This window comes from Zosterops lateralis (assembly GCF_965231275.1).
Source record: "Zosterops lateralis genome assembly, chromosome: 19".
NCBI lineage: Eukaryota > Metazoa > Chordata > Aves > Passeriformes > Zosteropidae > Zosterops > Zosterops lateralis.
In genome coordinates, this window is record NC_139779.1 from 3993830 (window position 1) to 4019256 (window position 25427).

General features: G+C 41.5%; 1 protein-coding gene across 2 annotated transcripts in view; it reads right to left on the reverse strand.

The window, feature by feature from the left end:
- Positions 1 to 4885: 4885 nt before the first annotated feature.
- The window catches only part of GOSR1 (golgi SNAP receptor complex member 1), a 29094-nt gene continuing 8552 nt past the window's right edge, over positions 4886 to 25427 (reverse strand). For both annotated transcript variants that reach the window (XM_083875144.1, XM_083875143.1), the window contains exons 7-9: positions 16098 to 16127; positions 10385 to 10467; positions 4886 to 9134 (exon numbers count right to left, since the gene is read on the reverse strand). In XM_083875144.1, coding sequence (XP_083731270.1) covers positions 9010 to 9134; positions 10385 to 10467; positions 16098 to 16127 — 238 coding nt within the window. In that variant the 3' untranslated portion in view covers positions 4886 to 9009. The remainder of the gene's footprint in view (positions 9135 to 10384; positions 10468 to 16097; positions 16128 to 25427) is intronic.

Below are 25427 nucleotides of genomic sequence, written 5' to 3' on the forward strand. Positions count from 1 at the left end.
AAGTTCTTTAGCTCCTGTTTTATTAATACCCTGCTCTGATGGGCTCATGTATAATGGATTCACACAGGAACAGCAAGAGGTTCACATCCAATTTCCACGTTGCATACGTTCTCTGCTGAGCACTGTGGGCTCTCCCTTCATCTCCCAGTGTTTGTCCTCAATGATGAATTTGCATGAGTTTGGGGTTCAGGCAAAGGACAGAAAGTTGGCCACCAGTTCCTCAACTGGTTTCCATGAGGTTTGCTCAACTGGTTTGCCTCAGTAAGGAGCTAGGAGTTAAAAACACAGGGAAAACATTTCCATTTTCTCCCTGGCTCCTAATGCTGGCTGCTGTTGAGAATGAGCAGCTCAGGGATGCCTTGGGCTCTCTCAAAGCCTCTCAGGAAGTCATTTGGGAGGTGATGGAGCCCTGGGCTCAGCAGCCACAGGAGAGCTCAGGGCTGCAGAGGCGCAGACTTTGTGATGAGCAGCACATGAACATTCTGGCTCTGGTGTGCAGAGATGCAGCCCCCAGCATGGGGCCAAAAGAACCCCAAATTCTCCCTGCCCACAGAACAGCTTCTTAGCTGCAGAGATTTAAAAAAGATGAAATTTGGATGTATTGTGGGCATCTTCAAAATTTATAGCAGCTCACCAAATACACTCCTGGTAGACAACAACAAAAGAGCAGAGAAAAAATGAATTTATCTTTGTGAGGGTGCTGAAAGGCTCCGTCTTCTTATTTTTCTACCCAGCCTCAGGCTCCCCTTTGCAGACAGGAGCTGTTCTGCAGCTCTGCACTTTGCATCCAGTCCAAAGCTGTCACTGCTTCCTCAATGCAGTGGGAGCAACACAACCACAGCTCCCACATCCCCACAGAGACCCTGGACCAGGAGCACAGATCAGCATGGGATCAGTGGGGCTGGAAAATCCCTCTGAGATCACCCAACCCAGCACTGCCAGGCTCACCACTAAACCACAGGTGCCACATCCATGTGCCTTTGAAAGCTTCCAGGGATGGGGATTCCATGTGATCCCACATGGTGGAGGTTTCTATCACATCTCAGAGTCATTTTTCAGTCAGACAAGACGTGTTTGGTAGACTTTGCACAAGCTTGGGTTAGGTGGTGAGGATTTAGGATTTCTGTGTTGGAGGAGAGCCTGGCGTGCCCAGGTAAGTGGGAATTGCACCAGCAGATCTGCTTTAAATGGGGACTTTTGCCTTATGGTGGTTATTGCTGGATCCTCCAGCAGAAGATGAAACATCTTAGAACACCTAAAATAGAGAAATGGGGATTTCTCCATGAGCTCAGCTACCTCGTTTATGGGCTAAAAAAACCCAACCAACCGACGACTGCTGGCCCTCATTGTTTCCAGCCTAGCTGTGATGTGAGATGCTATTCTTGGTCAAGAGCTGCCAATGCTTCTGAAGCTTGTGAAAGTTGTTTGCTTTAATAGCACACAGCGTGAAACAAAGCAAAGACTTCCCAGCAAAATGCCTCCTTCTGCTGAGCTCGCTGCACCTCGCTGCCTGCTGGAAATGTTTAATTACAGGCTGCGGATTCCAAAGCGTTTTCTTCCAATTATTTGATCTCAGGTGCGATTTCATAAAGCCCGTGTTTTATCCTCCTTCCCAGCAAGGATCAATGCAGATGGATCATTTCATCAGCTCCAGATGGGCAGGAGAATAACCCAGTTCCTCACACCCTGTGCTGTCGTTCCTCACTGGTCTGGAGCGGCTGCTCCAACCAACAGCAGCAAAACAAAAGGGGCTCCTGTCTTTAAAGAAATGCTCTATTTTTACCTGATGTTTGACTGAAAACCAGGGTGGGTTTAAGCTGAATTGTCCTAAGAAATGAGTTAACAGCTCTTCTTCCTCTGCCCAGAACTCCCAGACCATCAGCACTCACCTCCCAGGGGCACCACAACTGCAGAAGGAACTTGGCTGCTGAGTTAAGGAATAGCATTTCCTGAGGAAGAGTGGGAGAGGCTCGTTCCCCTGGGATGTGGCTGTGGTTAGACCTGAGGATGCTGCTGGGGGTGCAGGATGGCCAAACACTTCTCTGCCTGTCATGGCAAGGCTGACTCCAGGATCTCAGGTTTTCCAAGACCAAACACACACACATACCTGAGTAAATGAAAAGGATCCAAATACCAAAATCTTCATGGCAGAATCCCTACTTTGCCCTTCTAGAGTGGCACAACTCGATATGAAGTCACTCTGAACTATGACAAGAACTGATCATCCCACAATGTTGGTTTTTATTTTAAAACAATCTCATCTAAGCCAGAGCGTAGGCTTGGAAATTATTTACATTTCATGAAATGTTGGGAAACATAGGAAGAGCTGGCCAGCAGATCCTGCTGTAAGGAACACACGACCTGGAACTGCAGTTGCTCCCCAGCACAAAGACCTATTTATGCAGAGAGGGCACACACACACACGAGGAATGGTCCCTGCTGGAGCCTGAGCCCCCTCCTGCCTCTTTCCAAACTTATTTCTTTACATAAGCAGTGTATGCTTTTATAGACCTGAGTCACAAACTTCCCCACCTCAGTAATATTTTGAAGTAAATTTAGCACTGGTGATACATGCCTGACCTAGAGGGAACTGAATTTATAGCACAGCAGGGAAATATCCACATACAACCCCTCCTGCACTTGGGTGTTGTCCCACATCGGGGCTGACCAAGCCCCAGGATCATTCCAGCCTCCCCTGACACTGAAAGTGGGGGACACTCAAACAATCCCACCAATCTCCAGTTGCTTTTTAATGTAATAAATTGTAGTTTGTGTGTTAAAGCTGGACCTGCCAGGGCCACCTGATCAGCACTTTCCCAGCTACTCAGGATTTCTTTTTACACCTGCAACATTCCTGAGCATCCTGCAGAGCCTTTAGAAAAGGCTCCCTTTAAAAATCTGAAGTTTCAGCAGCATTTCACCCTGGAAGAAGCCAGCTCAGCACAGGTCTGGAGCCAGAGGGCTCTGTAGCAGATGACATGCCCAGGCACAGAATACCACAAACATCTTGGGGAAGTTTCCACTGTACAGCTGGCAGCTCAATGGGGCTTTGCAACCCGCAGAGAGGAGCTTCTATTTTCAGTGCAGCTTTAGAAAGACAAAAGATGAAGAATATTGTCCCCACTTTCAAGAACTCTGCATCAGGCAGGGTATGGGCAAGGGAGATAAGAAAAGAAATAGAACATCGAAACCCTCCCTGCTTACAGCACTTGTAGGAGAGCCCCATGCTGTGCTGGTGCACCTCAGTGGTTATCAGTGAATTTCCTTCAGGTTTGGCTTTGATTGATAAGCTTCAATCTCCTTGGACAACCCTTTTGGACTTCAAAGGATGGGTTTTTAAGAAAGAAACGAAAATTACAAAACCAAAAATAAATCCATGCGTTTGAAACGTCGACGTGAAGCCGAACACCCAGGAAGGAAGGGAGGAGAACTGGATGGGCAGAGCAGTGAGCAGACAAAGAAACACAAGATGTAAGATCTGAACAGCCACGATGGCAGGAGACCTCTCAAAACAACACCACTGGCTGGCAGAGGGTCCACAGGGTGCCAAAATCAAGACAACCAGAAAATAACCCACAATGAGAGAATGGCAAATGCTCTTCTTTGAGGGGTGCAGAGGCTCTGATTCACAGCCAGGCTCCTCCTGCCTCACTGGCAGCGCTCTGGAATCTGGGTTAGCAAAGCCTCAGGGTCCCATTAGGAACAAAGAACACGGGAAGGGCTGCGACAGGCGAGGATGGAGCAAGGGAAGAGCTGCAGCACACGCTCCAGCGGCCCCGACAGCTTGGGAAGGAGGGGAAGATGAAGGCGACAGCAGGCTCCGAGTGCTTAATGAGCACAGCCCAGCTGCCAAGGCACGGCAGCTTTTCTACCTGGAGATGGTGGATAAAAGGCTGGAGTTCGGGAAACGGGAATACCAAATGTAAACATTGAGGTTTTCTATTAAAACACTCAAAAAAATCAAGTTCAGGGCGCTGTACACCGCCCACGTTCGGTGAAAGGGAGGAAACAAAGGCACTCCTGTCTCTCAGTGTGAGTTTCTAATGGAGAGCTCGGCTCCCTTTCGGCAGGGAATCTGCTGGTGGAATGGCACCGGGGCTCAGGGAGCAGAGCACGGCTCATCCATAATGCAGGAACACCCACTGCGCCCAGCCTGTCAGGAAGGACAGCACTTCTCAATATGAACAACACTACTCTGGGAGGCGGATGGTTAAAAATATATATCCTATGCCTGTGCCACTATAAATTATTGACTGTACAGGGAGCTGGAAAAAAGGATTCAGTGCCATTAATAATTTATTTTCTAATCCAAACGAAGATGGAATTTTATGCACCACTTATTACCAGCGCCACAACTGGAAAAACTCTCTGCACTTCCCACTATCTGAAACTAGAACTGCCTTTCCATTTTCAAAAGTTTTTTTTGAAGTTTCCCCTTTAGCTTGAGACGTACATTCAAAGCCTTCCCCTTGGGAGAGCATCTGGTCACTCCTGAATATTTAGCAGGCATTAAGGAGACAGAGATGTATCTCTGCTTTAAAGCAGCGTTTACAGGCACAGCACGACAGCTCTGCAAGGAGAAATCCCTCTCTTCACTCCCAGCCTCATGCACAGACAGGTATCACAACGCCAGGCAGCTCTGCTGCTCTGAGAATACAAATTTGGAGTGGCACTGAAAGATTTAGCATTGATTGCAAAAGCACCAGGCACAGGTGGATTCCCTCAGGCATGACCAGACCACAGTGGTGCTGGAAAACCACAGGGTAACAGAGTCCTGTCTGTCCTGGAGACAGAAATTCACGGAGAAAGATCTTCCTTTTTAACACCTCTGAAGAAAACCATCCCTGTTCCACTTGGTGAAGAACAGCAGGGAAAACCACCACGAGTAAAATCAGCCTCCTCCCAGGTGGATGAATCCAGGACTGCACATGCAGGCAGGAGGAAAACATCCCCTCAAACCATTTTGGGTCAGGGAATGTTCCATCACATCTGATATAAAACCTAAGAACACACAAATTTGTATGTCCAGGGACAATTCCAAAGGGGTGAGATGAATCCTCTCTGCATCTTCCCTGAAGTTTAAGTAGGCAAAGATTGTGAAGGGGATAAAGAACCAAGCACCTTGCTTAGAATTCTAATTTATTATTAAATTACATATCAAAGCCTTTTTTTTTTTTTTAATACATACAGAGAATGCACAATAGGTGAGAACAAAAATAATTACAGTTACAATAGAAGTTCCAAGAACGTGTATGAAAAGAAAAAAAAAATCAGAAAGTGCAATCAGAAACTCATTTACAAGGTCTGGGATGTTCTGTGAGAAAGGGCTTTGTTTGGGGTGTAGAGTGTTTATTTAAGTGCTTTCCTCACTCAGTGCCACACAGACCAACAGCTGCTTCTGTCCTCAGAACTAAAACATCACCACTGGTTCCAATGTGCAGTGACAGGAGAGGGGCAGGGCACAGAGGGGACCTGCAGATGTAACCTGAACGTGGCTCAGTTGTGGCTCAGTGTCTCACTGCAGTCTCCTGTCCTGCACATTCCATAATCCCATTCTGAGGAGTTTCAGAACCATCTCCTCCTTCAGCACTGACAGCTGCTACCTTCTCCTTCCCTCTCAAATGAAAGCTTGGGGACAAAACCAGTAAAAATAGGAAAAGGTTATGCCTCAACTATCTTGGGAAACAAGTTGCTACATTTATAGAGTTAAAACTCTCATTTAGTCGGGACTAAATGAGCTGCACCATCAGAACTGGTGGAGCAGCCTGGGCTCCCTGTGCAGCAGTTTTGGGAAAGCAGCACCTCAGGGGACACAGCCCTGGAGGGCAAGCAGTGAACAATCCACCTGACACTTTCACATCACCTAAAAAACTACTTCTGCTCTTTCACTTTCAACATCCAGCAAGGAACTGACTCTTCTCACGTTAATCTTAGGACAATGCAATGAAAGGACTTCTAAAGTACAAATGAAAATTTTAGTTGATTCCTCAGTGTCATGAACCCAGCAGGAATTTATACCTCACTTTGATATGCAAAACTCCTGAAATCAATACTGGTTAAGAAAAAAAAAAAAGCTGCCCTGGAAGGTCAAAGCCCTGGCAGTGCCCTGGGGAGAAGCTACAGCTGTGGACACAGTTCTGGGTGTTGCCCAAACGCCATTGCTCTGCTGCAGCAACCAGAGACTGAAGATCAGATAAACAGGTAAAAAGTAGTCTAAAGAACAGGGATAAAAATATTCCCACCCATGTGAAGTGTGGCATGAATGTTACCAACACGATGCTTTGTGTTCCAGTGCCTGACCACGTTTGAAGAAGCTGCTTTTCTGCTGGGAATGAAGCAGAAATCAAAGAAGAGTTTGTGTGTGTGTGTGAAACACGTCCTGTAGGAACATCATGGATTTCCCCCCTCCATTTCAGTGCTCAGCAATGATTTTCTCAGCACACTTTCTGTTGGGCTGAGTTAGGAAAACGCCACTTTGGCAGGAATTGCAGGAATGAGAATTCTTTAACTGCATCTTCTCTCCTCAGAGCAGGAGGAACCACGAAGAATGAAAAACTCTGAGAACACATTTAGCAACAGGAGACACACAAACCTGTATTTGGGGATTTGAGGCAGAATGCTACAATCCACTGTGTCCATTTTCCAGTCCACTGTTCTGACCACAGGTCCAGGCTGTTAGAGATGAATTATGAGGCTGATTCTCCTGGATTTGGAAGCCTTTCCTGGGCCAGATGCAAACACGCCCCTCCAGGGAGCAGAGCACAACACCCGCTCACTCTGCCAGATGATGATGAAGGGAAAACTCCAAAGATAATTAAATGTATTTTTCAACACAAAACTGACTCAAAACCAGCACAAACAAAAACCATGGAGGGGCTGCCAACACTGAAACCGTTTCCAGTAAAGCTTTATCAGAGATAATTCAGCATATTTCCATTATTTTTATACTAAAATATATCAGTTCCTCCATAACATTTTCATAACATGAAAAATCAACTAAGTTTACATATTTTATTATAATCTACATATTTTCCATAGCAGCTTTTTCACAATAAGATTAAATATATGCACCAAATAATCAGTTAAGTCCAATAAAAAGACTTGTTAAAAGATTAAATAAATGAATTTATTTACGGTACTGCAGATCTTATATTGCCAACTATAGAGCAACCAAATCCTACAAATCCTAAACAGATGCACAAGTGCTGATCAGGGTCCCTTAGGGTGGAGGAGGAATCAAAGAAAAGGCAACAGGGAGAAGTTTGATCTCCCAACACACAGATCCATTAATAACCCTCCTTTATCCATCAAGCTTTTTCATAAACCCCCTTAATAAACACTTCCTCTCTAAATGGGAACGTTCCCAAATCAACCAAATAATCACCCTTTATTTCAAATACAAACCCCACAGTTTTACATGTATTAATTCCAAATGCTTCCAAATCCCAACGGGAGGATGGCTGATTAGGAGCCCTTGTTGACTTTTTAGCACAGGGTTATTAAGTCTGCAAAGAAGCCTTTAAATCCAGACATTTGGGGTGTAACAGTGTGGGTTTGCACACTACACAAGTCTCTATTCCCTCCAATTCACAGACACTATAAAAGGAAGTAAAAAATTGTGTCCCTCCCGCTGGACTCTGTTCCAGAGGAGAACCTGGGGACTGTGTGACATTTGTGGGTGATGGAATACATGGAATCTGTTAGGAGCACTCTAAGTGGATTGTGAAAAGAGTTAATCAAGTTCTTAGCAAGGTATTTCAGTGCCAAGGCTTGAATTTATTGGGTTATGATATGACAGATGGAAAAGTGCTGTTGAAAGAGCAGAAAAATCTGTAATCTGGGAAGCTGCAGTATCAAAGCCACTGCAGATGTCAGCTTTGTTTACAGACAAACAACAGGGTTCTTCTTGCCTGTCCTGACCAAAAAGAAGTGTTTTTCCCCCCGCAGATAATGGTAAATAACACTTGTTTCACTACTCATACATTCAGCTCTTTGCTAGGAGGAGTTATGTCCAAAACCTTTGCTCACAGACACCTTTGCCTCAGCTATAACCACCATAATTTTTATTTCCAATCAACAGTTTAGATTACATCCTTCTTACTGCATTATCAGCATAACTTCACCTAAATTACAGTATAGGCTTTGTAAACCGCTTATCGTGTCTTTATAAAGATCTTTATGATGCCAGCCAAAATCAAAGTATTTGCACCCAAAAGGTTCCTTCAGGTGAACTCATGTTTGGTCACTTTTCAGATGACTGAACACTTGAGTAAACAGCTGCTGGGACACTGTGCTCCCTTTTTACACAGGGGGACGTTGTTAGTCCCTTTAAAGCCACAAGAAATCTTATGATCTCCCTCAGAGGGTACTTTATTCATATTCTGTTCAAAAAGTGAACAGAAACCCCCTTTTTTTTTTTGTTAACTCCGAGGAATTTGTGTGAAGCACAGTTTTCACAGCATGAATTATGCAGAAATAACTAGAATCTGAACCAGGAGTTAAAAAGAATTACAGAACATGTATTTAGTAGTAAAGCAACCTGAAGGCTTAAAGCTGCAATATTCATCTCTCAGGGTGAAATTCAGTACTGGGCTGGGATTAGAGGGAAAAGCCTTCCTGCTGAGCTTCCACCCAAGGCAAACTTAATCCTTTCCTGCTCCCCAGCCAGCACCAAACCTCCCCAGCACTGCTGAGCACTGGAACTGCTCCCCCAGTTCTGGTTAAGCATCCCATGGGCACTTACCTTACAGTGAGAAAGGGAATTAAAGACAAACAAATCCCACCAAATTTAACCCAAAGGAAGGTGAACAGCAGCGGAGGAGAAAACACTGCAGCTTCAGCCCAAGCCCAGTGTCACAGTCTACCATCAGAAGCTCCAGACATCATGCTGACAGCCCCAGCCACGAGCAGGCTGTGGAAGTCTGACGCTTCCCCCCACTCACTTTTCCTTGGCTGGGAGGAGGGAAGGTGGTGATGAGTTTTAGCAGAGTCCAGGGGGGGAAACATCCATCAATGGAAAGCGTAGAGGAGCAGCAGGATGGTGCAGACGCCGATGACGCCGCCCAGAATGAGGGAATCCCGTCGCTTCCGGAGGTTGATCCTTTGGATCAGGCTGTTCACTGCTGGAAAACGGTCTGGGAGGGGTCTGAGTCAAGGGCATGGCAGCAAACAGGAATTCACCAACAAGCCCCAAAGCCTGGATGGGGAAATGCCAACACTGCGACTGTTCCCAAGCTGGAGGAAGCAGGGGCAGGAAGCCCTGATGGACAGGAGGAGGATTACAGCTGCACTTCACTGATTGCAGACCAGCAGAGAAAAGGGAACAGCCCAGAGCTCATATTCACACAGAATTCACCACCTGATCACCTCAATTACCAGCACTTTAATCTCCAGTATGTGAGGCTTAGTTACTTTTACTAATTGTGTTTAAATGAGAATGAAAAAAAAAAAAATAAAAATGGGGTGGTTATATAAAACATCTTCAGTGGGGTTCTGTTACTGGTGAAGAGAACAACCAAAGTTGTTTTCTCAGTCATTTGACTGAGAAAATCCTGCACATTGCATGACCCACACACTGTGCAAGCTCTGTAAAACCACAAAGGTGTAAAATCTACCTCTTAATGTACAAAATACAACTGCCAGCAAGACAACCAGCTTCAGAGCTTCATGTCTTTGGAATTGGGGATCTTTTGAAAGCCAAAGCTTATTGACATTTTATTGAAATGTCCTTTCCAATTGCTAAGAACTGTAATGAAATTTCTGGGTTACCAAAATGAATCTTTCCAGGCTGTCATGTGTCTGACCAAACGGTGCTGATGTTGTCCATGGACAGAAAAGAATAAGTGGAAAAATCACAAACATGCGTGACTTGACAACATGGCACAGTCCTTAGCCCTGAGACAGAATATGCACAGAAACCAACAAGCCAAAATCTTAATTAACATCTACAGGAATGTGACAGACAAGAGGATACTCAGGCCCTGACTACTCTTAGCTGTAAAGCACAGCAAGCAGTGATCAACACCAAGCTTCAGCTTTTTTGAGAGCAAAAAGCAAGACCTGAAATGAAACTATACTTGTACAAATACATGCAGCAGGAAAGGCCATGAAATGCTGTTGCAGACCTCTACCTGAAAATTAAATTCTGTTAATTTATATGCAGTGCCCACATTTGACCAAAACCAGCTCATTCACCACATTTACCATTAAGATGCTTCAGTCAGGTTATCAGGTGAGACTGATAAAAACCTGGCCTGTTTGTCACTGGTGACAGTGCAGGTCACAGAACCACTGACACTGCTGATCCCCCAAATGACAGAGTGAAAAATCGTACCATATTTCTTCTTAGGCATAGGCAGCACCAATTTTTAGGAAAAAAGGATACTTGCCAAGGTATTCATCTTGCTTTGTATTGACTTCAACATCCCTCTCTGCGAAGTCATATTTTCTTTTGTTGCCATGGCAATGCTGGGGAAAGAAAGAGGATCAAGTTGTTGGAGCTAAGAATAATCCACAGCTCACACAAGAGGAGAACAAGCAGGCAACACTTCTTCAGAGGACAATGAATGGGGTGAAGCAACATGAATGAAATCACAATTTTTCCATTAATCTCTGTATTTTACAGTGAAATTATTTCAGTTCTATATAAACTGTTAACAGTGTGAAACACTGAGATTTCTTGAAACAGGCAGGGTTTGACTTTTCTCCTCCAGCTCCAATGCAAACTGGAATTACCTTATAAGCAACATAAGAATTATGCTCTCGTGGCTGAAGCTTTAAATTTAGAAGTTTGTTTCATCCCAAATGATGCTTCCATCACAGCACAGAAAAAATCCATTTCTGGGATCTGGTCCTAATTAAGAATATCCCCCACAGTATATAAGTTTTCATATTCTTTGTTTCTTTACCAATACAGGCAAACACAAAACAAAATTTCCCACTTTAAATTTAATATGTTTTGGAGGTTAGAAAAGAAGCAACTCTGCTCTTAAAAACAAGATATAAAATGAAGATTATAAAGAATTTCTCGGTTGACAAAGTTTGGGCTCTGAAGACACAGTGCCTGAGAAAGAAAAATATGGCAAATACTGCTCTCCTTGCTGGCATGTGTTTCAAAAACACATAAAGCAGGACATAAATACAACAAGGCTGCATAATAACTCAAAAAAGTCACCTCTACTGCTGTTGACTTCATCTACAGGAATAACAATGATTAAAACAAGTTCTTGGATGAGTCTGTGAGCCTTAAATATGGAGGGGAAATGTTCTGGAGGAGTAAAAGTTAAGTGGAACAACACAATAAATTGGAAAAACAGAAAAGGGAACTAAAGCTGCAATTTCAGAGGTAAGAAAATGTGAAATGCTGCTTTTACCTGCTACAAACATACAGATTTTCAATGCAGGTATTTTAGTCCTCTAATGTAAAAAACAACAAACTCAGAAAACCACTAAAAATTTGCTGTTAAGAAGAGCACCCAGGGAATTTTGAATTACTAAAAATCAAGTTAGAAGAAAAAATTATTTCCTATTATTTCTGTACACAGAAAAGTTTGTTCAGTAACCTACAGATTCCTATCTCCCACCCCCACACCGACTTGATATTTGTCCAGATGAGTTTTTAATACGTCTCTCAAAGCACTTCTGAATTAAGTCCCATATTTTTGTAAGATGCATCCAATGACTCATTAAAACATCCATTCATTTACAGAAGTGAAAACACAAGAAGACTGCCAGTAGATAAAGTGCTCCTGAGCCATCTCCAAAATGCCTTTAGAAATAATTATTCACAAAACACAAGGTTCCTGCTTTAACATCTTAGGAGTGAAACTGTCCATTTCATATAAAAAGCCAGGATGTAAAGGGTTAAGAGACAGAAACCAATTTAATTTTTTTTTTTACTCCAGCATTTTCAAGAATTTAGCTCAAAGGGCTGGGTTTTACTGGAGAGCTCTGAAGGAAAAAAAAAAAAACTAGGGTAATTACCATTTTTAATATGATACGGTCTAGTAATGAAATGTAATTGTGATATTCATGAACAAGATTTTAACTGGATTCCAGCTACTATTAACAAACCAAAATTCAAGCAAAAAGCAACGTTGCTCACGTATAATTTGATTATTCAGACCTTGAGCTGGTTTATCTAAGCCCTTAGATCTGTAAAGGAGATTATTAAATTTAAGAAGCAGCAGAAAAGAGAGTTCCTGGGGACCAGTCCAGAGATTGGTCTTGTATCTTGAGCACTGCAGCTTCCTCATATCCTCCATCAGACGGTTTTGGTTTCATTCCCATCCCTGACATATGTTCATGGACTTGCTGCTGCCATTGCCTCACTGACAAATGCAGATTTTAAAAAATTAATCACAGTCTTCCCATTGACAACATTGGCCCCATTTAGTCACTTCCCCACCACAAGCTCCCCAGATCGCCACGACCTGGTTCTGATGTTCCGGAACTCGCGCGCGGCGTTTCCCAGAAAAAAGATGAAACGTTTCTTTACTGGAATGGAGATGACCCCGATTTAACATTTCACTTGGAAACCAGCAGGAATTATTCTCAGTGCTCTGCACTGGCTGGAACTACCAGAGCTGGGTGTAAACCAAGTTTCTAAAACCAGATGGTATCTGGCCTGCTCTCTATATTTAATATTAAAGCCCTGCTCAAGTACAACGCTCGGCATTGCTGCGCTACTGGAGAAATCTCTCCCAGCTAAGCCCAAGGTCAGAGCCATAAAACACCCACCTATCTCTTCCCCAGAGCAGCAGGAGTATCTCAAATTCCTGTGCTTGCAGCCATATTTCCCTCAAAATTTCTGCCACATTCCAAGTTTGCCCTTGATTGTTCAGCAGTGCCGTGGGTATGCAAGCGGCCAAATTTCCCTCCAAAGCAAACCCAACTGATATTTGTACTTAGTTTGCTGTTTTCACTGGCATTAAAAACCCCAGGGTAATAAACACTTCCAGGCATTATCCCAGACAGACAAGTCTAACATGCAGAGAAAACGCTTTCAATGCTGCCTGACTTGGAAGCAAAGAGTTTTGATTTTGCTTATTTAAGTGTTTAAGCTGTCGTTATTTCACCCCACACTGCAGCCACATCCATCCAGTGTCACTGAGGGAAATGTACCAAAAAATCAACTCCTGGCTTTGCCCGCTGAGACACATCAGTCAAATCTACACTGCTGGAGAACTAAAACAAAACTCTAAAGTAAGAAGTTGTGTTATTAAAAATCAAATAATTCACGTATTACTGGAACTTCTGCTTCATTTTGCATGCCATGAATCATACTTGCTCATTGAAATTCATGACAAGGGCTATGATTAGGGAATGGACTCTGTGACTGTGCATAGAAATGAAAGCTCTAGGTTTAAATTGGTAAAAATTCTGATTGCATCACTTATCCTTTGTCTAGAGATACATTTCTATATTTGTATCTCTAAATATACACATATGTGCGTGTATCAATGCATAGCTACCCGCACAACCTGGCAGATTCCTTTAAAGAGTATTGTTCCTTTTGGTGAAGCCTAAGGTGAAAACAGAAGAAACATTTTCTTAGGAGTGCAGGTGATTTTGCCTGGACACTCTGCTAAGGTGGCTGTGAAATGAGAGAATTCTCAAAACGTAGCTCATGCCTTTCCATTCTGAAGAGTCAACACTCAATGCAGCTGAGTTTTTCCCTACTATTAAATCTTAATTATTACCTAAAAAGACAGCCCAAATACATAAGGAGATGATTTTTTAATAAATGAAATCTATGGCTTTGGTCTGGCTTCAGTCCAATCTGTTAATATACAAACACTGATAGATCAGGCCTCAGAATTACAACAAAATCCCAAGAACTTGTCACACTGTACAGGCAAAACTATAAAAAATATTCCAACTGAGCCAACATAAAAACACAAGTTGTTAGAAAACAAGAAATAAATGGTCTGCTATTTTGGACAAGTGATAATGTTTGAAAATGAAAACCTGAGAACTCCAAACATATTAAGCAAAAATCTCTGCTTATTTTTAAATCTGGCCAAGAGAAGTGAACGCTGTTCCAAAAGAACTGCAGTACAAAGTATCACATCCCACTCGCTTCTGGAGAGAAATATGCTGCAGTGAGAACCCATGGCACGTAATTCATTTAAAAATTGATTAAAAGTTTAGTAATAACCACACATCTGGAGTGACAGCCCTGCTCACTGCTTTAGTTACTGAATCATTTCAGCTCAGGTGCCCATTTATTCCCTGGCACGAATGTTTGCTCCGTGGAGGACCAGGCAGAGGAAGAGTCAGACTCCTCACTTCTCCTCCTGAGAGAAAATCAGAGCAAGGACTCACAATTAGTGGCTGTAGCTGGTCAACAAAAGCCTCTGCACACATAAAAATGCGCTTTCCAGTGTTTAGGATCAGTGCTTAGTAACAAACCCTGAGGAAATAAAAGTGTGAAGGAAATAAAACGTGATTTCCTGACTTGCTTAATTAAAAAATGAGTAATGAACTGCAGCAGATGTAAACCTTGAAGACAGAGCAGTAGCCAGAATAGGCTAATTACATCTCAAGGAATCTGTCCTCAAACAGCTTCTTCTGCACAATTCCTTCTTTTATTTCGGTTACAATAGATAAAACAATTGGTGAGCTGGGTAAATTTCCATCTGGGAAATTCACTTAGAAGGCAGAAGGATTTACCATCAATTAATGTCACACCCAAACACTTGCCACTACTGGGGACCACAAGAAAAAAAAAAGTTCAACAAAAAATTCACCCTGGTTTTAACAGAGGCAGAATTCAACTCAACAGATATAAGTGGAATCACATTCCCTACTCCAGGTAGTTACTAAACAAGCTTTTTTTATACCCAAAAACTGCAGAACATTTTTGGCAACAACTTAAGCAAGAATTTACTACAGATAACAAACAATGCAAGGTTGAGAGCTCTGAGCTCCTCTGATGACACAGAATCAAGAAGCCAGGCCAATGACATAATTACAAGTAATTACAAGTAATTTTGCAGGATATTAAGAGTAATAAATCACCATATGCTGCTTAATGCCCTGTTTACTTGGAGTGGCAGCGAAGAAGAAATTCACCAAACACTGAGCATTTTTGACATGGAAAATTAGGGTCACAAGCATGGCAATAAATGAAAGGTTTTTAGTGAGGAAAGGACTAGAACCCAAAACAAATACAGCTGGGCTAAGTTGGAGAAATATTTCTGTGAGGCTGTGGTGAAAAACTGCACCCATATTTTCAGGTATTATTGCACTGGTCACTTCTGGTTCATCACTGCACACTGATGTGGTTTAACACATTCTTTCTCCACATTAATTATCCTGAGCCCACTGTGTGTACTTAAGGCAGCCAGCCCTTAAAGGACACAGCCTTGCTGCATCTAATTACTCTTCTTGGTCATTTATGTCAGTACATGCATTGTCTGAAAGCATATCTTACTTGCTTCCTTCCTTTTTTCCCCCCTATTTTGTTTTAAAGCAATAATCTAAATTTAAAAACCATTAAATTGGGCAGTATTATAGTTTGAGTTATTGGTCTGCAAAAAATTGGCTTGAAAAGGGCACAGATAATAAAATTTATGTTGCTACAGTTCTAAAATGTCTAGATCAGTTAGAGAAGGTATAATTTAAGTACTCAGACAATGTAAGAATAAGAAAAAAATAAATGTACAACAGCAATAAACTCTCAAGCAGTTGTGATAAAAGACTTACCTATATCAGCTGCACACTGGGTACTGAATATTCTGAATACATTGAAAGTTAAAGAAATCAGGTTTTACATGAGTGTCACTGTGAGAAGAAACTGGAATAGCCCTCAACAGCTCAGCCTGAGATTCACTCTGCTCCAAAGGTGATTCACCTTTGAGCAGAAACCCAACTTTTCTAAGCTAGGCTGAATAAAACATTGAAGCAACATTCTTATGTCAATATTGAATAGAAAAAACCCAAACCAAACCCACCAGCAATTCATTGTAATACTGCCAAGGAGTTGGAAACAATACAGTTACTGTATAAATATAGTGACTGATATATTTAGACACAATTTAATAGAAATGCTGATTGTATGGAAAATAATGAATTTTTTTTACATTCATCCTTACCTTATTGTTTCTTCTATCAGTCGATCTGAGCTGAAAGCCAAAAGAAAAAAAAAAAAAAGTTAAAAAAAGTAACAAGCACTAAGTACTACTTTAGATCACAAATCAATGATTCCCCACCATCATCCTAATAAATTTGCCCTTAGAATATTTTATTTCTGGATGTTGTCACGTTTTGCTACTACATAGGTTTGGTTTATACAGACTCTGGAGAAGATGCACTGGAATTTCCTCTAGAGCAGCATTTCCTAAGTGTAGCAAGAGCAGCAGCTCAGGAGAACACATAAAACACTGAGGAGACAAGAAAAGGAGAATTGGCACTGTGATTTATGAAGAACTGTTTGGAAAGGAGTATTAGAGAAAGGAGTAGCTAATTTTATTGCTTTTTAAACCCCTTCAAAAAATGTCATTAATGATTAAGAAGCTGAGACTTGGGTCCATCTCAGAGCCCTGCTCAGGATTAGCTCCCCAAACACTGGTTTATGCTGGCAAATTCCTTCTGTGGCAACAGCAGCTGGATGAGACCTGAACTGATGGGAACACAACACACAGAACGTGTCAGAGAAAGCCCTGGGTGACACATGGCCCTGCTCTGGCTGCCACACATCGATCCAGCTTTGTGCAGCATCTCTGGGAAAAAAAAAAAGGCAGCTTCAAGCACAGCACCAGAGAGGACATTTCATTTAAAAACCTGACACGCACCATTAAGGAGAGTAACAAGATCCTTGGAGGACTGCAGCTATTTCTCCTTTTCTGTACTCAACTTTCACACAGGGTTTTTAATCACTGCTTTGCAGCCAGTTGTGAAATGCCAGAAAAACACCTCTTGTTACAGCAATCGATATCTCCAGTGTAACCCTGACGTGGAACAGGTGACTGCATCGTTCCCACAGTGCAGAAACAACAATGCAACCCTACAACTGCTCCCTTTATCCCACAGATTCATACAAATTCTTGGAAAATAACTGCAAAATTATTGAGGAGGAAATCAGCCTGACAGAAAAGTAATTTTATGTTGTACTGGCTACTGTTTTCAGTACTAAATCAGAATTTATTGCTTCCAAACTCAAAGGGCAACTCAAAACCCAATAGGGCATGGCTATCTTCATCCTCCACCCTCCTCATTCCAAGTGTTTTGCCAGCCCCCGGAGCAGCACAGCTCTGCCTCTGACTCAGCCGGAGCTGCCTGATTTGGAACTTTTCTTCTTCCCACAGGAATTCTGGAGATCCCCCCACAGCTCCAGCTGGAGGTGCAGGGGAAGGAGCGCGCGGGGCAGCGAGCGCGCGCCTGTGCGACCTGCTCGGGGAGGGGGAGAGAGAGGCAAACAGAATGACTTTATTTGTCTGTGAAGAGGAGTGAAAACACGAAGGTTGCTATTTCAGGCTGTCCATGGATTGAAATAAAGACACAGAACAGAGGACTAAAAATATTTTGCTCAATTTTAAGCTGCCAGGGACTCCATTGGGGCAGCAAACAGAGCTATGCTCTCTAAGATTCATATCAGTTGTGAGCACGTTGGTTTAAGCCAATAAAACCAGTTTTTATTCACTGTGTGGTGTTTATTACACTGGCACAGAGAAGGGAAACACCCTGGCTGTGTACACAAAGCAGTGTCACAGCATCTCCCAATGTCCCCAAGGCAGGCAGAACAGGAAAGCAATGCATTGAAGATTTCTGTAATCGCTGAGTCTCCAAGAGGCACAATCCAGCTGAGAATAGTCTCTAACAGACAAGTGTGTTATGTGGGCAGGGCATAATAAGAATAAACTGCAAAGCCATTAGAAAACAGCCTCAAAAGAAAGAGCAGTGCACAAGAATGAATCATTTTAGAAAAGGTTCAATTTAAAAAAAAAAAAATCATCAATGAAAAGGTATTAAAAATCTCGCTGGAAACAGGTTGCACTTTAAAAAAAAAAACTGTGGATGAAAATGTTAGAACAGCCCTATTAAAAAAACCTGCCTTAAAAAATCATTACCAGCTCTTCATCCATTTAACTGATGAAATTACAGAATTTTTATGTTGATGAACTGAAGATGACAGAGAAGCTGAACACTTTTACAGACCTCAAGTGAACTAGCATGTCCTCCAAGGCTTTTAGAGCACCAAAATTAGTCTTGCCAGTTTGCAGCAGGGTCACTCACTGCTTTTTATGATAGAGAGAAAGCTGTAGATGGGCAGTTTTATTACTTAGACACATAAACACATAAAGTTATTTAAAAGCTTCAGATTACATTACACTGCTTTGTTTTTATATGTGTATGTATGTTTATACACACACAAAAATAAATTCTGGGCGTGTGGCTACCTGTAAAATGATGTCAGAAGGTCATAAATACATATAAACCAGTAATAATCAGTTCTGAACACCAACACACACAGGCATGAGCTGCAAATGCCAGCACAGGGCATTTACCAGGCATTTGAAGCCTCCAGATCAAGATTTCAATGAGGAGTCATCCCAAATATTTAAAAGGATGAGATACACAGAAATTTTCTTCAGAATGAAGATGTGTAGGTAAGGGCAGACTAAAGGAACCACAGATTTATTAGCACAACTTTCTCCCCACCCCAAGAAGAATCAGCTCTTGAGAGGATTTCCAAACTCATCTCTCCTTGTCAGGTGAACAAACCTCCCCCAGGAAATGGCCATGACATTCCCTGACATTCTGGTAGAGGCAGTCAGTGTGAGCAGGAACATTTCGGGGATTCTGATGTGCAGATTTGGATTCCTTGGCAAATACAGATTGTAAAGTTCACTCACAGTGACACCCAAACAGAAGCATCTGTTTCATTCATTTTACAGCTCATAACCATAAAAATAAGTCAGATTTTAAGGAAGATCAGGAACACAAAGTACAACAGGGCCCAGAGACACAAGGGAAGTTAGCAGATCTCTGACTATTAATAACCTGTTCTCCCCAAATAGAAGCTGTTCTCACAATTAAAAATAATGTTCATTTCAATCATTTGCCAGAATAAAAAAATAACATCGAATGAGGCAATTGTGCTTAACTTACATATTCAAAACACTACAAAAAGAAGCTCTTAAATGAAAATCTATCGACTTTGTTCTTCTGCTGTCCAAGCAGACAAAAAATCCAGTGGACATTTCCTTATGAACATCCAAGCAAAACATGGTTCTGGGCACTATTAATCTGACTTGCCATCTGTTTCAATAAACTCTGCATTTTCACCTGTCCAGACAGACAAAGCCATTTAAAAATACTACAGGAAAAAAATAAAAAAATAAAAAAAAAAAAGGCTGGAAGCTGCTGAGGCAATCACCTCCTGTAAGGAATGGCACAAACCCAGCAGCAGCAGCCATGCATATGAAATAACCAGGTCTCTGTGCAACTGCTGTCTGCAGAAGATGGCACAGCTTGTCTTTTAAATATGCAGACAGGTAAATTAATCTGAGGCAGAAATTAAATGAAATATGACTCCCAGATAGAAAAGAGTCCTGCTCATCACACCAGGTTTTTACAACTAAAAGAAAGCATTTTATGTTGTTTGTATGGTAAATCTCTGTGTCTATACTTAAATAAAATTCATTAATATAGATGAATTCTTAGCTGAGGACTGGGATTCTCCCATATCCATAGATTTTGTTGCTGATACCCAAACCAAGTCAGAGGAACAGGGCAGAGCAGTAAAACTCATCTGTACCCAACTCATCTCACAGCATGCTTTAAACCCTTCAGATGAAATTAAGGGCAATATTATCACATAGAATAATTTAAAAGGGATAGGGAAAACCCTGTAGAATAAACTATTTTCTTCCTTTCATAATGAATAACTACAGAAATAATAATTTTACTTTGTTCTTTCTCTAACTGCTCTGCTCTCTGCTCTCTCAAACTGCCTCCAATAAATCTTTCATATTTTCACAGTCCTGGATCACCAGGCAATTTGGAGCTTCCAGGAATGCAAAATACACTCTAATACAAATATGCAGCTATGAGGCAAATCTGATTTACACACTCAGTTATTTCCATTGTCATAATAACAGAATAATAATGAAAAAACCTCACACACACAAAAAAACCCAATCTCCAACTCATTTTTTCTGCTTGCCATCAACATTCCTTATCATATTAAAAATTCATGATCATTAAGCTCTTTAAAAACTTAAGTAGAAGAATGCAAAGCTGAACATTTTTTTTTTTTGCCTCCCTGTAATACAAGATATTCCAGATTTTGTAAGACTCATCCCAAGTTTGATTCAATTTAGTTTCAAAGTAGCTAAAAAAGGCAAGAATTGGTGTAGAAGTCTATTTATTTTCTATTAAGACCGATATACTTGACTAAGAAGCACACATCTTCCACTTCCAGCATGAGAAAAGCTGGTTGGCCAGAAACAAAGACATGAGGCAAAATAGGCATTTTCAGGGATGAACAGTTTCCCCACAGAAACCACTCTGAAAGCAAAGAAAGGTTCAAATGCTGACCCAAACTGCTCTTTTTTGTTGGTTTTCTTTGAGTGTTAATTCAAGCACAACTCTGGATGCTAAGGAAATGCAATTTTGTCACATTGTCTGTTGCAGAAGGCAATAATCAAACACAAAACCCAGCCCAAATGTGAGCATTATTCAATGAATAAATTTGCTCATCATCATCACATCTACAAACTCTGAACACCTCAGGAAGCTTATTTTTGCACACCTCAGAAACCCCTTTCAGTAAGAATGAGGAATAGTTGCAAAATTGGAAAAGAAAAAAGCACAATATCATGTTGCTTTTCATCCATGCCAGCAATTTGTTAAATCTAGAATGAGAGGCACTGGAACAGAATCCATTGCTCTAGGCAAGAGTAAACCAACATTGTCTGGTGCTGAATTTCTTTCCAGATGGAAAGAAATTCTACATGAGGAAAAAAAAAATACACAGAAGGCATCTCTTTCACTGCAGGGAAGAATGTGCCAAAAGATTTTCAGGAAAACAATCTGGTGAAACCTCCTCCCTCCAACTGCAATCCTGTAACACAAATTCAGCTAAAAATTTGACTTCTAGCTACATCACTAAGTAAATACCTCAACAGCTCATCAATTCCAGCAATTTGGATTTTAGACACACTAAGGAAAGCACTTTCTTTGTAGCTAACACCTGTAAACACATCTACATGTGCAACATAGCAAATAAATAGATTAGTTGTTCTAATTCAGTTTAATGGAGGCAAACAAGCATCAAGAGATTTTCTCTCTTAAAACAGGTGTGACAGCACCAACAGCTGTTTCTCCTGGATTTCCAAAGGGTATAGACTGCACCTCCACTGAACTCTATGCCTGGGAATTATCAGAGTTGCCTGGGAATTATCAGAGTGGAAGAACTGTGTCTCTACAAGAGGAGTTAGCCAAGAAAGCTCTTTGGCATGCAGACGACTGGGAAAGTGCCTGAGAGCCCCAAGAGGGTGAGCAGCAGCAATATTGCTTCCCTTAGAGCAAATCTATAAGGGACTAAGAGCTTCTCAATAACCTGCAGTGCTCAGTTTACCCAAAGAAGGCAGGTAAAAACTTTAAAAAACATGAGAACAGCTCCTACTGTCCACATGAAGTGCAGGAGCTGGTTGAGCACAAACCCAGTGCCAGGATGGCACCAAGTAATGAGGCCTCGAGTCATGACTGGGAAAAGTTCCTGGAGAGATGGACCCTCCCATGTAATTGCTCCATATTACCCATAGGAACGAAGTGAAATCAACTGAGGAGGGCAGGCTTTACTGTAAGTCATTATCAGCAACCACAACTGTCAGAACAATTCCAGTAACTTCCTAATGGACTCCATCGGCATTTCCTCAAATTTGACATCTGCACGCACTGCCAGCAGCCAGGGCAGGGCTGCCTGCATTACTGCCCCTGGTTTAAAACGTGGAATTTGGATGGGACCTTCAACTAAAGGGAAAACCCCTCTAAAATCAAGCAACACAAGCTGTGATATCTGACACCGACCTGAGTGAAATGGAGCTCTCCCAGGATAACCTGTCAGGGCTGATTTGTTGGGCACACACAGACAGGAGATGCTCAGCTTACAACAAACACAAGCTGTTTGTAATCTGTGCTGTAACAAAATAGATTGTATCACTTTTCTAGCTCAGTGTTTTTTGACTAAAGCTTGGCAAAGCTAAAGAACTGTTCCACTACTCACACGCTCCTAAGTAACCAGGAGAGCACAAGGGGGAATGTCTTCTGCAAGAGCCCCATCACATAAATAACTTCATAATTAATATCTTTTTAATTTCCAGTCCAGCTAACACAGAAATGAAGTGAGAGTTATCCCAAGGATGACAATCCAACTTTATTGTAGTATGAAACCCTAAAATCCACACTGACAGACATGTATTCTGTGCCCCAACTGCATTTTCACCTGCTGTGGTTTTGAGGGTTTTTTTGGGAAAAGCTCTGTGGCTTTCATGCAGGACTTGGCTGAGGTACCTGATTCACAATTCTCTACCTGCCTGTTAATTAAGTTGCAGAAAATGATTCTTAAAGCTGCATAGTTAACTATGCAACATAACAAACACTTGTGGTTCAGAATGTAAAAGTGCACGCTACATTTAAACCATCCACAAGCCAAATCCAGGATGCAATTCATTAATGGGTAAAGATCTCAGCATTTTTCTTCTGACCCAATTTCCCAGTGTTCTCAGAGCTTTTTATCTGAGACTGAACAAGACACATTCTTCCAGAAGTGCAACTATACTTGATATAAACAAGTCTCTCAAGTGAGAGGAAAACACTCTGCATCTTTCAAATCACAACAGAACTAAGGTCCTTGAAAAGTTCTAAACAGAACTCTATTATTAGGATAAAATGGGGATGCTTTAAGGGTAATTTGGATCTAGTTCTGCTTAGCATCATGGATTTGATAGAACACAAAGATATCTGCACAGCAACCATTCAGCAGCCAAGAATGAAGAGGACCTAATCCTGATGCATTAAGAGAGACTGAAATTAAATAAAACTCAAGAATGACATTTGTGCAGTAGTGTGGTAACTTTCCAGATATACACTCTATATATGAGAAAATGGAAATAATCACTATTTATCATATCCATACACATCAAATTGAGCTTGTTTTTACTGGAGGATCCAATAGCAAATAATGAGGAAGCACTTCTAGCCCTGAAGAATAATAAAGTGCACAGCCACACTGAAAAAAAAAAAATGACATGCTGCATTAGAATAATAAAAGTGATTCTCAGATTGCACAAAAGGAATTTGGTAAAACTCCACAATTGTTGATTCTGTTGAAAAGCTGCACCTGCTTTTCAGAACCAACCCATGCAGGAAGGATTTCAGCCCTAATTTCAATACAGACCTTGGAGGGGGGAAGCTGTCCTAGTTAAGAAACAGTGTTGAAAGGAAAGCTAAAAACAAATAAAACATGCATCAGCGACTTGTTTACTTCTGAAAGGAGCAAAAAACTTCAGAAGAAACCACAGAGGCCTGAAGTCTGAAGTGTGGTTTTATATCCTTCCCTTTCCCAAAGTGCTGTTTCTAAGGGGAAGCTCAGAATCGAGAACCAGAGCAGAGTTTCTGTCCCAGTCACTTTTTTTCCATTATATATTCAGGTAATCTTTCACTCTGGGAGAGTTTGCCCTTTAAGTTCTGCAGACATTCATAAAGACCTACAAGAGTTTCCATAGTCACCTTCCCTGGGGTACATGGAATTTCATCCACAAACCTTCACTTTTTACACAGATGAAAAGCAAACAATGAGCTTGTAGCTCTTAATGTCAATGTGGCTGCCTCCTTTGTCACCTGGATAATTCAGTTTCGTACTGGAAATTACAGAGGAAATTCCCAAACTAAGCTTTGTGCTGTGTGTGGTGCATTTGATGTTTTTTTTTTTTTTTTTTTCATTTGGGTTCCCCATCATTTTAGACATATTGAGATATAAAAATGTCACAACAGTCATCAGTGTCAGGGAAATTATTGATTATAATATTGTTAAAGTAATCCAACTATTATGAAAGCAGGCAAATAAACACTCAGACATAGAAGCTTTGGTTTAGCAGTTTGGGTAGAGGTTTTTTTAAGTCCTAAATACAGCACAGGAAGATTAAAAGAAATAGATGATTTTACCCTAATGAAGCCCAAACTATTTTTAGAGGAAAAAACCTCTTAAATCATGAATTGCTTGGCTGATTTTTCATGATCTTTTATTAAGTTATTTATAAATAATAATAATACCCAAGAGAGCATCTTTCCTCATTGCCTGGAAGCTTTGAACCTCCCCAAGTTCTCATTAAACTACTTCAATAACTTGCTCATACAGCCATATAATTATATATAGTGAAGTTTCTCCTTTCCCAGAAGACACGAATTGTCTCCCTCTCTGAACATTATTTACTATTAAAATAAGAAAACAGCACATTATCCTCGGTCTGGTGCTGCAGCTGAGTAGATGATGTGCCCAAGTGTCATATTCAGCCTGGGACTGTGACAGGGGAAGCTGATCCAGCCACTTCCAGAGTGGCTTTGTGTCCCTCTGCCACGAGGCTTCAGGAGACAGAGGTTCTGCCAGCAGCCTTGGAGATAAAACCTACTCAAGCCCAGACAGAGATAAGGCTAAAGGAAAGAATCACTGATGCAATCAAGAAAACTCCGCAGCAATAGAAAAGGAGACAGAGCAGAAACACAGACTAGAATTGTATTTTGAAACAGGATTACAGGACAAGCTGTTGTGGATCCTTAAGTAAGCCTTTGCAACACCAAAAATCCTCCTTTGCTCAAATCCCTTCTTTGAAAAGCATTTTCTTTGTGCTGCTGCTCAGACAGAGCACAGAGCCCTGCCCCAAAAGTCTGAGTTATTCAGTGGTAAGGCAGTGAGGTGATTACCACAGCCATATCCCAGCACTGGCACACACTTTTAATGCAGCAATTTCTCAAACTTCCTTATTCCAGCAACAAAGAAAACAAGCCAATGGTGTTTGGGAAAACAGCAGCACACCATTGCCGGAGCTCCTGCAATTAATGGCCAGCAGGGAGATGTTTTAACCTACATTCCCCAATCCCTGCTTGCACTGTAACTTCCAGTTCAGTGGACAAAGTGCTGCAGCCCTTCTCCAGCTCTGCACAGCACCAGATCCAATGCAAACCCTCCAAAGCAGAGCTCCTCTGTCCTCCCAGGGCAGAGCTGTTTGGGTTGGTTTTCCTTTCATAACTGCTACAGAGTAAAGATTATTCATTCCCAAGTGCTGCTTCAGTTAAAATCTGCATTCAAATTAAGAGAATGGAACCACAAGAACGCCGCATTCTGCTCTGACGTGAACAAAAATAAGTGTAATTAAGAAGCAAGTTTGGTAATTAAAAAAAAAAAAAAAAAAGCCCTTACT